The sequence below is a fragment of the Papio anubis genome, chromosome 14 (assembly GCF_008728515.1).
Source record: "Papio anubis isolate 15944 chromosome 14, Panubis1.0, whole genome shotgun sequence".
Classification (NCBI taxonomy): domain Eukaryota; kingdom Metazoa; phylum Chordata; class Mammalia; order Primates; family Cercopithecidae; genus Papio; species Papio anubis.
Genome location: NC_044989.1, coordinates 8,738,341 through 8,756,451, shown reverse-complemented (window position 1 = coordinate 8,756,451; position 18,111 = coordinate 8,738,341). Strand labels below are relative to the sequence as shown.

The following is an 18,111-nucleotide window of genomic DNA, read 5'->3' as shown; positions in this document are numbered from 1 at the left end:
GCCTACATGACAAAGATTTTTATTTGGTCAAATTTTTTTTTTAGTTAAAGGTTTTTTCCCCCCTTGATTTCTTCTATATCATATATGTTTAGAAAGTCTTTCCCCAATTTCAGAACATTTGAATATTTAGTCACAGTTCCTATTTGTTGTACTTGTATATTTTACATGTAATTCATTAATCCGCATAGAATTGTTTTGGTGTGAGATAAAGGCATAGCTTTCTTTTCCCCACCCAGATTTTGAACCAATTAGATAACAACTCATCCATTCCCTGATAATTTGCATTGCAGCCTTCATCCTATTCAATGTTAAGTATTCTGGAGTCTGTTTCTGGGTTTCTCTTCTCTCCTGTTGATATATAAGTTCTTTTTCCCATGCTGTGTTTTTAATTTTAACTATATTCCAAGCATCTTAAGTTTGTAGAAATCACTAAGTGTTCATAGCTATGAAATGTGTGTAAATGCCACCCGACTCATACTAAGAAGGTATGCTTTTAGACTATCGAAGACAAGTTTTTTTCAAAATTCTATTAAGAATTTGTTTAATGTATACCTTAGCCAAATATTTTTGTGCTAACTTTTGTGTCCTAGAAAGGAGGAATAAATGGAACACATACTAACCACGTATTTATGTTCATGATCATGACTTTCAGATATATAAATTAGTGTGTGTGTGTCTCTCACAAGGAAATGAATAAAATGAATTTACCATTGAAGGTGATAGTCAAGTAAACTGAAGCAGATGCTAGAAAAGAGTTTTCCTAATTTATTAAAGAAGGCTGTTTGTAGAGTAGATCTAGTAATATTTAATTTCTGAACCATGTCATTTAGCTAATAAATTACTTTAAAATGTACTCTTTAACAAAATGAGTCTTTTATCTTCATTAATGTAGCTTATTTTTGTTTTGCAGTTACTGCTTTGTGTTTGCTCTGGGATACCTCACAGTGTGCCAAGTTACTCGAGTCTATATCTTTGACTATGGACAATATTCTGCTGATTTTTCAGGGTAAGATGAAAACTGATTCAGTGGCCTGTTTATCCATTCTAACAAGGTGGTTAAAGAACAAAATATATTTGCATTTAGTAGTTCCAGTGAAAAGCTATTATTAAATATTTTAGTTGAAAATTTCTTTCTAAATTTAGAATTTCCCTCTTGTAAGTAGTGTTTTATAGTACTGTCTAAGTCAGTAAGAGCCTTGTTCTGCTTCTTCCTACCTAACGGGTCTTCCTTTGGTTCTTAGGTCCTTGGGCTAGGTCAGTCTGAGTTTCCTAGAGAAGATGCTCAAGGATGCATTTTACTTCTATGCATTTCACCTCTTTGCAGTGTTCTCCATTCAACACCAGTATTCAGTTGAGCAGTGGAAATAACTTCTAGTATTTGTTCCTTCGAAGGGGATTTATTTTCTTCCTGGTGCTAGATGAGTCTTTTTGTCCTGTAACAAAACTGATTATATGTTATCAGGGGAACTAGCCCCCAATATTTCAATGTAGGTTCTTTTTATTTTCCCCAAGTGTCGACCAGTCTGAGAAATAAAGAGAAAGAGTACAAAGAGAGGAATTTTACAGCTGGGCTGCTGGGGGTGACATCACATATCGGTAGGTCCATGATGCCCCCTGAGCTGCAAAACCAGCAAGTTTTTGTTAGGGATTTCAAAAGGGGAGGGGGTGTACGAACAGGGAGTAGGTCACAAAGATCACATGCTTCAAAGGGCAAAAAAGGAGAACAAAGTTCACATGCTTCTGAGGCCAATAAAGATCACAAGGCAAAGGGCAAAGCAAGATCACAAGGCAAGGGCAAAATTAGAATTACTGATGAGGGTCTATGTTCAGCTGTACACGTATTGTCTTGATAAACATCTTAAACAACAGAAAACAGAGTTCGAGAACAGAGAACCGGTCTGACCTCAAATTCACCAGGGTGGGATTTTTTTCACCCTAATAAGCCTGAGGGTACTGCAGGAGACCAGGGCATATTTCAGTCCTTATCTCAACCACATAAGACAGAGACTCCCACAGCGGCCATTTATAGACCTCCCCAGGAATGCAATTCTTTTCCTAGGGTCTTAATATTTAATATTCCTTGCCAGGAGAAGAATTTAGCAGTATCTCTCCTACTTGCATGTCTGAAGAAAATGTGGCTCTATTCTGCCCAACCCCACAGGCAGTCAGACCTTATGGTTGTCTCCCCTTGTTCCTTAAAATCACTGTTATTCTGATATTTTTCAAGGTGCACTGATTTCATATTGTTCAAACACACGTTTTACAATCAATTTGTACAGTAGTGGTCCTGAGGTGACATACATCCTCAGCTTATGAAGATAACAGGATTAAGAGATTAAAGTAAGACAGGCGTAAGAAATTATAAGAGTATTATTAGGGAAATGATAAATGTCCATATTAAAATGAAATCTTCACAATTTATGTTCAGAGATTGCAGTAAAGACAGGCGTAAGAAATTATAAAAGTACCAATTTTGGGGACTGATATATGTCCATGAAATCTTCACAATTTATGTTCCTCTGCCATGGTTCCAGCCCATCCCTCCGTTCAGAGTCCCTGACTTCCCACAACAATATGTCTGTTGTGAAATAAATGCACAAGCTCTTATAAAGTAACTTGCTTTCCATCTTTATAAAGTGACATCTGCTAACACTTTGGTACCAGATGGGGAAGTTGAAGATAAACCTTTATATATGTTTTTTTATGTCAGGCTTGACTGCTTTCTCCAGTGAACAAGATACAGTAGGCCTGCTTTGGACTAGTCTTGAGTCATCTGGACAGCATAAGTAATGAGCAATAAATCCAATTTAAGGATACGTGTATTGGAAAAATCATGGTACCTCTGACAAAAAAATTGTTCAGCGATAGAAATGGACCAAAGTTGTATGAGCTCAGGGAAAAAAGTCACTTCTATGAAACAAGAGAATTTTAGAAGAGAAAGAGGAAATACCTTTTTCTCCCTAATGAGATTGAAGTATATTTTACTACACAGATCTTAAAAATAGGTTCAGATGAAAGGAAATTACATCAAAAACAAATAAAGCCCAGGTCAAAACAAAACAGTTTAAATGCACTAAAAAGCCAGTTAATCAAAGCTGTTGAATGGAATTGGGAAATACACCTGGAAGGGCAGAAAAGGAGAGCAGATGTTGGCAATCCGGTTTATGGATAGTAGGTATTCCTGGAGAACATGACCTCATGGGCAGGATCAGTAGATGCTGGACCACTGTGAAAACCTTCATGAGCTTGAGGAAGTAGCCCAGGTCACATTGTCATCATAGTGTAATGAAATTAGGAAATAGTTATATAAGTTTAAAAGAATTGCAATCACTTAGAAAATTTAATTCTCCTGAGAATTTGCAACCATATTGGTCTTGTTCATCATGCATCCTAGTGCTTAGCACATGGTGGCATTAAATATATATTGAGTCAGGAATAATACTTCAGTACAGAAGAAAGTTGAAAATACAGTGAGAAAAATGGGAGAAAGTAACAGACAACACAAATGGAGAAACTAGAGCCATGTGGGGAAAGGCTGTGCCATCTGAAAGAGAAATTAAGAGCTTTGAATACTTGAATTATAGTAAGTGAGAAATAAGCATTTATTCATAGTAGAAAATAGAAACAAAAAACATACTTTTAAATAATTTAGTTTAATGTTGATAACAGAAATATTAACATTAGCAACTTAAGCTTAGCGATACCATAAAATCATGAGTTTTCACATTGACCTTTAGAGTCCTGGGACTCTGCAGGCAGGTTCTGCAGGTGTCTTAGGAGCTCAGCAGATGAGGTTCTAGGTCTTCCAGTCTTGCTTCAGCCACATCTGCTCTGTATTTCTCTAGTTTGTATTTTGGGATCCCGTATAATATTTCATTAAAAATATTTTGTTGCTCTTTTAACCATTCGATTTAAAAAGTGATTTAACATAGCCAAATTGAATTTATTATACAACCATGTGGATTGGTGTTAGTATGGATTTGTGTGGCCCAGTCTTTGCTGGGCTCCCACAGCCCCTCCATCAGTTTGATCTTGGTCATTATCATTACCCTTTTTATTTCCCTGGTCAGCTATTCCAAATTATTGTCAGTCTCAAGGCCTTTACCTAACATTTCTGTATTATCTAGGGATAGGCTTACTACATTTAAAACAGTAACTTTATTTCAGTGGCTTAGCATAGTACAGTTCATTGAGGATGGAGTCTCTGCTCCACAGTCATTTAGGGAACCAGACTCCTTCCTTCTTGTGGTTCCACCTCCTTCAGGCTCTGGAATCCTCTAGGTTAAGTTGAGGGCGGGGTGGTGAGTATGAACAAAGCGAGGGTGTGCCTACGCAGCACTTCTGCCTGCATTCTGTCAGCAAGCATGAGTCACATGGCCTCACAGATCAGAGGACAATTGACATTAAGAGCATAGCGCATGTTTAAAAAACAGCTGTATAGGACATGACTTTAGAAGTATTTTGCTGACCTCTAAAATGTCATTGAAGGCTAGGTGTGGTGGCTCACCCCTGTAATCCCAGCACTTTGGGAGGCCAAGGCAGGTGGATCACCTGAGCTCAGGAGTTTGGGCAACATGGCAAAACCCTGTATCTACTAAAAATAGAAAAAATTAGATAGGCATGGTGGCACATACCTGTAGCCCCAGATGCTCAGGAGGCTAAAGTGGGAGAGTCGCTTGAGCCCTGGGGGCAGGGGTTGCAGTGAGCTGAGATTGCACCACTGCACTCCAGCCCAGGTGACAGAGTGAGACCCTGTCTCAGAAATAAAATAAAATAAAATAAAATAAAGCCATTTAAACACTTAAATGCAGTTTTAAATGTTTAAATATGTAGGAGAAAAACAACCTGGCCTTTTTAAGATAGAAAAACCTGTTTACAAAACTCCAAGTTTCAAGAATACCTTTCAATCCATTAGGAGAAAACTTTTTATTATTATTATTATACTTTAAGTTCTAGAGTACATGGACACACCGTGCAGGTTTGTTACATAGGTATACATGTGCCATGTTGGTTTGCTGCACCCATCAACTTGTCATTTATATTAGTATATCTCCTAATGCTATCCCTCTTCCAGCCCCCCACCTCCCGACAGGCCCCAGTGTATGATGTTCCCCTCCCTGTGTCCAAGTGTTCTCATTGTTCAATTCCCACCTATAAGTGAAAAGTGTTTGGTTTTCTGTCCTTCTGATAGTTTACTGAGAATGGTAGTTTCCAGCTTTATCCATATCCCTGCAAAGGACGTGAACTCATCTTTTTTTATGGCTGCATAGTACAGGAGAAAACTTTGACCATTATCAGTGAACTGATAAAGATTAGACAGTCGAATTAGCTGAAGGAGACCATTGTGGCAGAATGAACTTGAAGGCTCTTGGTTTTTTGTTTTTTGTTTTTTAATGGACACAGGAGAGAAAAAAGCCACCTAGAGACAGACTCTCCCCTTGATGAAGTATTTGGGCACAGGGACCCCTTGAATGTGTTATAATACATGAGCAGAAAAGATCCTGACTGGATCCTAATTAGAGTGAATATCGTAGCTGTTCAGAGTGTCAGATGGTTAAGAAGGTGAACTGGATAGTGACTCACCCTTCGTGCTGAGCTGGCCCGTTGCTCTGATGCTAGAAAGCGCAAGAAGCAAAGCCCAGACTCCTCCTGGGGAATCAGCCTGAAATCTCTCTTGTATGGGACAGTTTTACTTGCACAAGAGTATGGAGAAACTGCGTGTGGGTGTATGTGTAAATTGTTAGGTTTAAGATACATTTAAAATGTTGATTAGGTAAAGATAAACTTATACCATAATACAAGTTTCTATTTACAGAAAGGTTGAAAAGCTACTGAAGTTGTTTGATCTCACGTTAGCCTCAGATAATAGATACAAGAGAAGTATAAAACAACTAAATAGCTTTCTGCATGTCAGCAGTAATCAGTTAGAAAATATGATAGAAAAAGGATCCTTTTTCAAAAGCAAGAAAAACCATGAAATATCTGGTAATATGTGTAAAAATAAATGTACAGAACATCTATGCAGAAAACGATAAATTTTTACTGTAGAACATAGAGTAATTGGGGAAAAAATTCAACCCGTTTGTTTGAATAATAAAACTCAGTATTGTGACTGGGTGCAGTGGCTCACACCTATAATACCAACACTTTGGGAGACCAAAGTGGGAGGATCACTTGAGCTCAGGCGTTCAAGACCAGCCTGGGCAACATGGTGAAACCTATCTCTACAAAAAATTTAAAAATTATCTAGGCATGGTGCTGTGTGCCTGTAGTCCCAGCTACTCAGGAGGCTGAAGTGGGAGGATCGCATGAGCTTGGGAGGTTGAGGCTGCAGTAAGCCATGTTCACACAACTGTACTCCAGCCTGCGTAACAGAGCAAGACCCTGTCTCAAAAAAAAAAAAAAAAAAAAAAGAAAAGAAAAGAAAAAAAGAAAACAACCCTCAGTATTATAAAGATACGAATGGGGCTGGGCGTGGTGGCTCATGCCTGCAATCTTAGCACTTTGGGAAACTGAGGCGAGTGGATCACTTGAGGCCAGGAATTTGAGAGCAGCCTGACCAATATGGCAAAACTCATCTCTACTAAAAATAGAAAAATTAGCCAGGCATGGTGGTGCACAACTGTAATCGCAGCTTCTTGGGAGACTGAGGCATGAGAATCACTGGAATCCAGGAGGTGGAGGATGCAGTGAGCTGAGATTAAACCATTGCACTCCAGCGTGGGCGACAGAGCTGTCTCATAAAAATAAAAAAATAAAGGAAAAAAAAATACTGATTCCCCCAAGTTAATCTGTTGGTGTAATGCAGGTAAAATTGGAGTTTTGAGGGAAATTAGATAAATAAATTGAAAATTTTCTCTAGAAGAATAAATGCTTGAGTGTAGTGAAGTTGATATAAAGACATACTACTGTCTGTAAAGCAGGAGTCATTAAAATATTCTGGACTGACAGGAATAGACAAACCAAGGAAACCAGGATGAAGGACCGAGAAAGAGACTCATGGATCTAAGAAATAAAAATACAGAACAGCAGTGGTGGGATCAGAAATCTGTGGGGAAAGCCAGGCTCTACTCTTCAGTAAATGGTATTGGGATGTTTGGAAAGAGAAGAGAAAGGTGAATCCTTGCCCCACGTATAGATAATAGATTGTAGATGGAAGCAAGAACAGATTTTTTGGCAAAAGAATATGTTGTTTCTGTGGTACTGAAAGAGTTGCTTTTCGTGCACCCACCAAAAAAATATGTATGTGAAATAATTTTTCATTCACGTCAAGAATATATCTTAGAGCTAACTGAACTGTATCAGAGGCTTGGTAAATGTTTATTACTGCTCAGTCGTGTGTGCTCCTTCACTAAGGTTTATTAAGCATGCGTTGTGCGTTTTGATAGGTTCTTGAAGGCTGAGCTGGGTACTTTTTAGGCATCATTTTTTTCAGGTATAAGAAGAAGTGATAGAGCATGTGATCTGATAGCCACAGGTGTGCTTGTCATGTCCATCAGTCCTTTTTAGAAAGCATTATTCATGCTCAGAGTCTAATCGTAGATGTGTTTCTGTGTTCTGAAATGAGTCATGGAAGACCCCCCTTGGCCCTTCATTATTTTCCCCGCACATGGCGCCCAGCAGCTGTGTTGCAAATAGGGTTGATGTGAATCATTAGACTGCCTGCGAGTAGTGGGCCTTTATCCTGGCCCATTCTGTGGGAGTGTCTCCCAGCCCCTTGACCTACGTCTGATTACAGGAAACATTCCGTTTGGCTGCCACTAATGTAATTCAAGTTACCAGGAGTAAACAGAGATGGATCCATTTATGGTTTGCTTTGTCTGTTCCCCACCCTACCCAACCAAGCCTTTCTCCCTGAACATATGTGTGTTCACCAAGCGGTGTGGCACAAGATTCATCAGAAACATGCAGTGTTGTTCTCACTCATAAGTGGAAGTTGAACAACGAGAACATTTGGACACAGGGAGGGGAACATCACATATTGGGGCCTGTTGTGGGGTGGGGGTTAGGGGAGGGATAGCATTAGGAGAAATACCTAATGTAGATGAAGGGTTGATGGGTGCAGCAAACCACCATGGCACGTGTATACCTGTATCACAAACCTGCATGATCTGCACATGGATCCCAGAACTTAAGAGTATTTAAAAAAAAAAAAAAATCAGTGTTTTCCTGAGGCTGAGAAGCTGGTGACGGACCTGCAGGGCCCCCTTGGTGTGTGCCCTCTCACCTGTTCTTTCTGTTTTAGTTCTGTTGCTCATCCCAATGTCTGTCCTTGGGACACCCTTCCAGCCATATCTACATGTCCAAACCTCCACAGTCTTAAAGGCCCAGACTAAATGACTCTTGTTTGAAATGCGTTCCCTCAGCTGTCTCTGTGCAGATCTTCAAATAGCTCACTGGGCAGTGGATACTTTGTTATGTAGTTATTCACATACCTTTCATTTTTCATTTCCTGTTCTCAAGAGAGAGCTTCTCCAGAAACAGCACTTCCCTTTTGATTATTATGTCTCTTCAGCGCCATTGGCTTCATGGCAGTTCTGGCAGTTACTATGCAAAGGTGTGAATGGGAGAAAGGACCCAGCTCCTATTAAACATCTGCTGTGTCTCAGATACTATTAAATTTAATCCACACAGTGGCATTATTATCCATGTTTTATAGATAACCGTTTTGAGAAAAGTTAAATAACTTCCTTGTCTTCCACAACTGATGTGAAGTGGGGTCAGGATTAAGTGTTCTGACCCGTGTGTCCAGCTGCCTATGCACTCTGCTGTCTAGGGCCTCTTGTGCCAAGTGTGCCTAAAGCTGCAGTCCTGATTTCCCTTCTCAGTCAGTTTTCTCCTCCTAGTTAGTTATCCTGGTCAAAAACCTTGGTGGTGCCAGGTGTGAAACCCTGCATTGGATGCATTGTCAAATCCCGTTGACTTTCCCTTCAGAATAGATCTAGAGGTGACTTCAGACCTCCTGTGCTGTTACCTTAGTCTGAGCCACCGTCTTCCCCTGCCCACCTCCCCTGCCTCCTCCCCCTGACCCCTCCCCCTACCTCTGGTGCCCCCACAGTCTTTTTTCAACCTAGAGTCAGAATATATTCTTTTAAAACCAAGTCACTCTTTTGCCTAAAATCCTCCAGTAGTTGCCTGTCTCATTCAGATTCAAGCCTCTGTCCTCACTCTGCAGAGCCTGCCGGATCCGGCATCCTGCTTGCCATCTTTAGCTTCTGTTCCTGTCCTCCTTGCTCGTCACATTGGCCTCTGTACTGATCCTCAAACATGCCAGTCACACTTCTTCCTGGGGCTGTTGAACTTACTTTTCTCTCTTCCTAGAACATTTTTACCCCAGGCCTCCACAGAGCTTGTCCTCTATTTCACTGTCATCTTCTGGGTGAGGCCGGTTCCCACCTTTGTTCTATATTCCTTAGGCCCCTTACTCTGCTTCATTTCACTGCCCAGGACTTGCAGCATCTGACACACTGTATCTTTACCTGTTTATTTGTTTATAATCTGTCTCTCTCCAGTGCAGTATAAATTTCATAACAGCGAGGACTTGGCCTGTCTTGTTCACACTGTGTCTTTGGCACATAGAACAGTACTTGGTGAATCGTAGGTGCTCATTAATTAAGTACTTGTTTTTTCTGAATGAAGCTGTAAGAAAATGAATGAATGGATGACTAAGACGAATGGCCTTTTCCATTACCTCTCACTTTGTATTCATTTGGTGTTAGGTAAGTGGGGTTACTTGGTGTCAGTGGATTTTGTTTGGATGCCAGGGTACTTGTACACTTAGGATAACTGAGGTGAACAGTTAACAGTTTGCCTCTGTTGCTGGGTAACACATGTCCTGGTGGCAAGCTGTTACCTAGTGGATGCTTTTAGTTGATTTGTAGCATTAATATACAGACTTCTCTTAAGCTTAGTGGTCTCCCAGAGATAATGGAACAATCATGAAAGTAATTGTTCATTTTTAGCATTCATTCTCTTGTAATGTTTAACTACATTTGAGTTTTACTGTGTAATAGAACCAAATCCTACTATTCTTGTTCTTTGTAGAGAAAAAAAAATGTGTGAATATATTTTTTAACTTTTTCATCCTTTGTTTTATTTCAGGAAGTCTAGAGTTTTTACCTCAGCTGAATTTTTTAATATTAGCTGAAACTGTTACATCAGTTGAAGTATTACTATGAACAGTTACATTTCATATTTTCCCACATTCTTAGCAGAGGATCATTGGAAGGAAATTTCAGTAATGCCACTTAAATATACTGATGTTGTCCTATAGAAGGAAAGGGAAGCTCCATCCTGAGGCCCTGACCTCACTCTGGAAGTTCCAAAGCCTTCTGCTTCCCCTACCTTCTCCAGGTTCCAGTTTCCATACTAGGGAAACAGGAGGTTCTTTCCAATTCATGTCGAGGTATCCCAGACTTTCCTAGGGCCCAGGAAGTGGTTAGATACTGAGGCTCCATTAATACAAAGTCAACAGATATTTAATAGTTAAAGTGTCAGTAAAGATGTAAGTGAAATAGTTGTGTGAATCACCCTAATTGTCCTGAAACAGATATTTATGAACAAAATATGCTGTTAAGAAAGCCCACTGCGGTTACGCCCTGTGCACCATTGCACTGTTTTCATTTGTAAATGCTTCCTGCACAGTCGTTCCTGCTGCGGAAGGGTGAGGTGTGCCCTTTCCCATCAGTCTTTCTTGTCTCCCAGCCGTGTACCTGCTGCATTGGTCTCATCTGTCTGTTTTGGCCTCCAGTTTGCATTTCTGAGCTCTCTTTAATCTGCTCATCCCTTACTGAACTTTTCCTATAATCCTTTCTTATTTTCATCCACAACATACTCCTGCATAGTTCCCTATGATAATTTTGTCTTCTGTCTTTCTGTTTCTCCATGTGCTACACCCTGGCTGACGGGTTGGACCAGAGGCATTGGGACTGCCATCCTCTTAAAACAAAGGGAATGTATGGAGCTAATGACCATCAGGAAATGAAACCAAAACTTGATGAGGCATTTCTATAAACCCGTCAGCACACTGACAGTGTATTAGGTGCCAGGTACTGAAGGCACAGAAATAATTAAAGCAGTGTTCCTGTTAAGTAGCTCATGGGTGTTTTGTAGTAATAGGAAAATAAACGAATCATTACAATATATAATAAATGCTTTCAAGCACAGATAAGAAAGAACAAATGGGAGAGAGTATAATTAACCTACAGAAGGAGTAATAGATCTTGACTGGACACTTAGATTCAGTTTATTTTATATTTTAAATATATTTATTTGGCCAGGCATGGTGACTCACACCTGTAATTTCAGTACTTTGAGAGACTGAGACGGGTGGATCGCTTGAGCCCAGGAGTTTGAGACCAGCCTGGGAAACATGGCAAAACCCCATGTCTACAAAAAATTAAAAAATTACCCATGTGTGGTGGCACGTGCCTGTAGTATCAGCTGCTTGGGAGGCTGAGGTGGGAGGATCGCTTGAGCCCAGAAGATCGAGGCTTCAGTCAGCCGAGATTGCACTTCTGCACTCCAGCCTGGGTGACAGAGGAAGACCTTGAAGAAATTTTTTAAAAAAATTTATTTAGCACATATTTTGTGCCAGACACTGTGCTACATGCTGGAGATTCAGTGGCAAACAGGACTGTTAGGTTCCTTGCCTCATGGACTTTCTAAACAAGGGAGAGATTTTAAAACAACCACTGAGATTTAATAAAGAAAACCACTATGAATGTTAAAACACCTTGAAGGAAACAACCAAGGACTAAGATGAAATGAAGGGTATTTGCGTGCATGTGTGTGTGTTTTTGTGGGCAGAGGGAAGCTGCTTGAGGTCGAGTTGTCCGGTGGGCTTCATGTGTGAAGTGATTCTTCAGCTGATTTGTGAAGAGGGAGGAATAACTTATCCTTGTGAAACGGTTCCAGGAAGAGTAGTCTGGGTGGAGGGAGTAGCATTTGGAGAGAGGCTGGAGTATTCAGGTCTGTTTCCTGCCTGCCTTCCCGCTCTGTTAGGGCATGATTCTTGGAATCAGCAGTACAGCTACACGTCACCTGTCCTCCCAGCCACACGTCACCCATCCTCTCAGGTACACGTCACCCATCCTCCCAGCCACACCTTATCTGTCCTCCCAGCCATACGTCACCTGTCCAACAGTAAAAGTTGCATGTGGGTTCAGGGGCCCAAGTGGGCACAAGAAGGACACTCAGAGCACTTACTTACATTTTTGTTAACATCTTGTCTGTATATACCTGACAGCTTACTGTGTCACTGAATTGACAAAATAAATGTAATAGTTGTTTTATCAGTTGTTACTATGTTTTAAGGTGACATGGAAATTAGAATTTAGAACTGAAGAGAATGTTGTAACTCACCAGTGAGCTAAACTATGAAAAGAATTAGGCAGAATGAGAAAAATGATTCTCTCCCCCAGGGAAATGGAAATTATAGGGCATTTTTATCATTTTCAAGGACTTGAAAACGATAAAGCCCTTGTGAGGACGTCTGTGAGGACGGACATGAAGTGGAGACGGAGGCGCCTGCGTTCATTGTCCCTCCTGACAGCAAACCCAAGGTCTCCCACATGCCCGGCCACCCAAGCCACTCGGGGCAGCCCCCCTTCTCTTTCAGGCTGCTCTCTGCTCACCACTTGGTTTGCACGAGTGCCTGGTGCATCCCAGGACATCTCTCCCCCGGCTCCACCTCTGTCTGTGGTGCCCACGTGACCTCCCGGGCACACACTGCTTCTCATCCTTGCGGCCTCCAGGCTGGGCAAGGCCCCCTCCTGGGTATCTTGCAAAGCAGAAATAGCAATCGGGTGTTCCAAGCCACCTGGGGGATTTAGGTTGGTTGAAGCATGATTCATACATGTAAATGTAAGAACTGACTTTTAAGGGAACCTGAGAGAAATCTCCTCCCTTAAGTACTTCCAGTTTAAGCACATTTGTCATTGATAAGACCTTCCTGTTAGTTGAGGAGAATGAGCTGTAGTTTCTCAAGGGCCCAGGTCTGTGAATCAAAGTTCCAGTGGTAGGAATGTTTAAAGCAAACCCTTGCTGCCGTTTGCTGATGTTTTGAGAAAGACACCTCTGTTTGCCAGAGGCAGCAGTTTGAGTTTCTGCACTGAGCGGGGGCTGCTGGAAGAGAGCAGGTCAGAACTAGAACCCCAGGGGTCTAAGCCTGGAGCCTGGAGCCCCCTCCCCTCCTGGCCCCTTTCGTTGGCGGTGCATGGGGTGATGCTGTGTGCACCACAGTGTCCTCAGGTTCTGTGAAACATGTTCTCCTCTGCATGTATAGAGCACAGTCTACCTTGGGTCAAAACACAATTTCCTGGTTTTATTATATTATTGTTTCAAAAAGTTAAATAACTTCTTGTCAATTGTTCTTCAATACAGTCTGTAAGCTAATGTAATAGTTAAAGGATAAAAGCCTTCCTGGTGGTTTTATTTTTTTATTTATTTATTTTTGTAGAGATGGGGTCTTGCTCTGTTGACCAGGGTGGTCTCAGACTGCTGGGTTCAAGCAATTCTCCCACCTCAGCCTCCCAAAGTGCTGGAATTATAGGCATGAGCCACCACGCCCAGCCTTAACTGTTTTTTAACACTGTCTGTAAGCTAATGTAATCCTTAAAGGATAAGACGCATCCTAGTGGTTTTCTTATGCGGATATATTTTTTTCCTTTCCAAGTTACTCATTCAATTATAATGACTATAAAGTATGGGAGAATAATGCCATTTTAAAAATGATTTTAAAGTCATTTTTCCTTTCAAATACATCATGATTTTGGTTCCTTAGATGGCTGTGTGTAGAGTCCGTAAGCCCTGGGTGCCTAGTTTTTAGAATAGGGAGTTGAGAGTCTGTCCATGATTTGTTGAAGACAGTACTGAGCCGAAAGCAGGAGACTGGGGCCACATCTCATGCCTGCGCACTTCTCAAAATCTCCGGGCCTTGTTTTCTGATGTGTGAGATGAGGAGGCCAGGTTAGATCACTGGGTCACCAGAGATTTCTTTTAGGGGTGGAGCCTTTTTCTTTTCTTTTTTGTTTTTTGAAGCCTTGGAGAAAGCCCAGATCCCCATCTCCTATGCTGTCTTCAAATACATAACTCCTGAGTTATTGCTGAAATCCCTTGGAGGTCTTTTTTATGTTAAAAATTTCAGGCTTTGTAGTGATAAAAGCAGAACAAACTCTTAACTCATATGTCATAAGTATTGTTTTAACTTTCTTCTTTTAAAACACTAATTTTTTTTATCTTGTCACAGCCCAATGATGATCATTACTCAGAAGATCACTAGTTTGGCTTGCGAAATTCATGATGGTAAGAATTCTGAAATTAATTTTTATCGCTGAAAAAATTTAATTCCAATAATATTTTGCTTGAGATATTACCATAACTTTCTGCTATTAGAGTAAGGAAATGGAGGGAGGTAAGATAGGGAAATATACTTAACTGTGCTTAGGGTTATGAAAAATGCTTACTTTCCTTCAGTGTTTTATCTTCATTTTTAATTCGGTGCAGTGACAGAAAGTAGAATAGTGTGAATTAGTCATGGGGCCCACAGTAGTGATAATTTGACATATAAAGGAAAGAGACGTTTGGTCTAGATCAAGTTTTATTATTTCCTGCTTCAGCTCTTCGTTAAATTTTTATTATAATTTATGTGTTTTCCCCACCTCTTCTCCTTTATATACACACATTCATAATTACATGTTTCCATGTATTTTTATTATGAATAATTTCTGTCTTCAGTGAGTGGACATCTAGTCCTGGCCTAACAGGACTCCGAGTCATGAGATTTGGGTTCTGATTCCTTCAAAGACTGAAAAAGCCAAGCATCCCTGTTAGAACGGTCATTTGTATGTAGCCTGGGGAGCTTTGGAGATGAGTTTGAGCCCCACTGTGTCTCCACCCATCCTGCGCCCACTCCCCGCGCAGGTTTTCCCTCTTATTGTCAGAGGACCAGCCTTGACAGTACTGTGAAGAGCGAGCGAGAGAGAGAGAGAGAGAATTTTTCCTCTTCTTCCCTCTGGCTACTAACAAGAAAAATTAGCGCTTAGTTTTTTTGGGGGGGTGGTGGAGGGAAGGAGGTAGATTAAAAAATCTCTGCTACTTGTTTAATCAAGTCTGCAGGTTAAACAGCAACTCTCTTTCTGCCCTTCAGAGAAAGAAACACCACTGAGGGAAAATTCTGCATACAGGAGGGAACATGAGGATGTGGCTAGAGTGTGGGTTTTGATGGATAGGCAAACATATGCTCAGATTCCAGTTCAGCTTCTTACTGCTTCAGTTTTCTCCTTTGTCAATTAACAGTATGATTCAGCTTGGAGGGTTTTTTTGTGGATTATAATTTATGCACAGTGTCTTGTAGTTCTTGCATCCTGATCAATGAAGTGGGTGAAACTCACCAGACTCTGATACTAGACTGTAGTTATAAAACTTATACTAGGAAACACTATAGGTAAAAGCCTACAGTTACCTTCAGGTGCTGAAACTTCTGTAGTATGCTAGTAACAGATTACTCCTGTGACACTGGAAAGAGAATATAGGGAAGTTGTGGATCAGGGATATAATTTTGTCTATAGGTCTGGAAGTATCTGTTGACAATATATATTCAACTCAGAAGAACAACAAACCTCATTTTGTGACCTGTTCTTTTAAATGGATTTAATGGTAATTATCTCTTCAGAACAGTTTAGATTTTGATTAGTCTTAGCAGTGTTAGAGGAGTTCATACACTTTAACTTTTCAAACTGGGTTCCTCTTCCAGTTTGCTTCAGACATCCTCTGAGACAGTCTGCTGCAGGTCTTCCACACCCCATACCACCCACCCCTTTATTCCCAGGGGATAGATTGAACCCTGTCTAACCCATATTTTATCAGCTAGTCTTTCAGAGAAGGGCCTTATTATCTGTGTATCGGGGGACCCCAAGACCACTCCCAGTTTGGTGATTCACAGGTTTAGCATGTGGTTGAATTCATGACTAACATTTATTACAGCGAAAAGATTCCAAGCAAAGTCAGTAAAGTAAAAAGGTGCCTGTCATGAAGTCTGGAAGAAACCAGGCACAAGTTTCCAGAAGTCCTCTCCCAAGGGAGTCACAGAGAACGTACTTAATTCCCCCAGCAACAAATTGTGACAACACCTGTGAAGTGTCTATCAGGCAAGCTCTTTAGACTCTCAGCACCCAAAGCTTTTATTGGGGGCTGGTCACATAGGCCCCCTAGCACACACCAAAATTCCAGGCTCCTAGAAGGAAAGCAGGTGTTCAGAATAAACCACATCTTTAGCACAAATAGGCTAGGCATAGGGGACATTTCCTATTGGTGTAGGGGACTGTGAACCAGCCAAGTTCTCGCACAGCAGCCATGGGCACACCTTATAAGCAGGCCTTTCTAAGGATAGCAGTCTCAGAACTGTGTTAATTTGTTTCTGCACAGCCTGGTTCTGGACCACTCCTAGATGAAACCAAATAAATTACCTACAACTGTGTGTCTGTTTCTCAACTATCAATCCACTGTCATCATTCATATTTGTATCTTCAGGAAGCAGGTGTTATTTTATCCTTGGGTATTTGTAGGCATGGTTTTTAAGACATTTCATCACCCTCATATAATAGAGCCTACTTACCCTTCTGGCTTTGAATTGTGTATATGAGATTGCTGAGGGCTGAGGATGAATGACTACAATAACCTGCTGGCATGTTTGCTCATGAAGTCTGGCTTATATTGTGGCCTGTAGGGATAGTGTAGCTGGTTGTCTTGCTGGTGGCGTCATTGATGTCACCTCACGGTAGAAATACTTCAACCTAAAGGAATGCTTGTACAGGTTGAATATCTCTTATATGAAATGTTTGAGAACAGAAGTGTTTCTGATTTTGGATTTATTCAGATTTTGGAATATTTGCATACATATAATGAGATATCTTGGGACCCAAGTCTAAACACAATTAATTGATGTTTTATATATACCTTTTACACATAGACTGAAGGTAATTTATACATTATTTTTAATAATTTTGTGCATAAAACAAAATGTGTGTACACTGAACCATCAGAAACCAGAGGTACCACTATCTCAGCCACCCATGTAGATAATCAGTAGTTGTTTGGCATCACCATGATTCCTGACTCTGAATATACATGAAAATGATAAGCAATCATTTTCTTATACCTATTCATACATAAGTACTAAACAGTGGAAGATACGCCATTCCATTAATTCAGTGAAAAAATGGTGTGTTCAGGGGAACTAAGCAGCACAGTAGAATCACTGGACCACCCGTGTCAGCTGTTAGACACAGCAGCAGTGGCAGGCTTTCCGTCTCCACCTGCAACGTGGTGTCGCACCGGGGCTCAGACGTCTTCTCATACCCCGTTGTTTGCTGGACCGCCTCACTTGTACTTGGTTAGACTTCTAGCTTTAAAAAATGGTATCTTGTCTTTAATTGGTTTTTGGTGATTCTCTTGGCAAGTTCCCAAGTTGTGAACTGAGAAGGGAGGCTGGGCTTGTTGTGCATGTAGACTTTTGACACAAGTTTGTTCTATGAAACTCTGTCCTTTAAGCTCTGCGTCCACTTTTCTTGGCTAGTTTACACTTCGAAAGCAGTAATTGCTTCTTTGAGTAACATGGCAGACTGAACTGGTGTAGAGGCCCACCCTATGCCAAACACTTGGACATGCTGACTAAACATAACAACACAGTTTATGTATGGCAAAGCTTGAAATCACAAAGAAGGCTGTTAACATGTCACTTGCCTGGTAAAAGCATGAGGGAAAAAGGATAAGAAGTTTTTAAAAATTGATTACTTATCCTCATTTCTAAAGAGGGCTTTTTTTTTTTTTTTAAAGGAAAGGGTGGACAGCATATATCTAATATGGGGGAAGAAAGTAGAATTGTCACAAGTAGGAATTATCCTTTTTGGGGGTTTAAATCCTGATAATGTTTTACCGTTTTCCCTTCTTCTATCATCTTTTTTTTTAAGTGTTTTTTTTCCTCCTGATTATAAAAAGTAGGTATGTGATCATTGAGCAAAATTTGAAAAATACAAATTGGAAATATGAAGAAAAATAATCTTCCATGTCCCTCCCCAGACATTTCTCAGAGCCAGACTTTTTTTTTTTCTT

The 18,111-nt window shown here is 40.6% G+C and overlaps 1 protein-coding gene across 8 annotated transcripts in view; it reads left to right on the top strand.

Moving 5' to 3' along the window:
* Positions 1-18,111, top strand: part of MBOAT2 (membrane bound O-acyltransferase domain containing 2) — a 147,355-nt gene that overhangs the window by 97,568 nt on the left and 31,676 nt on the right. For all 8 annotated transcript variants that reach the window (XR_004178177.1, XR_004178176.1, XM_031654922.1 and 5 more), the window contains 2 exons: positions 911-1,006; positions 14,249-14,304. Coding sequence is in view for 6 of the 8 variants with exons in the window: in XM_031654922.1 (XP_031510782.1) it covers positions 911-1,006; positions 14,249-14,304 (152 nt within the window). In the remaining 2 variants the exon portion in view is untranslated. The remainder of the gene's footprint in view (positions 1-910; positions 1,007-14,248; positions 14,305-18,111) is intronic.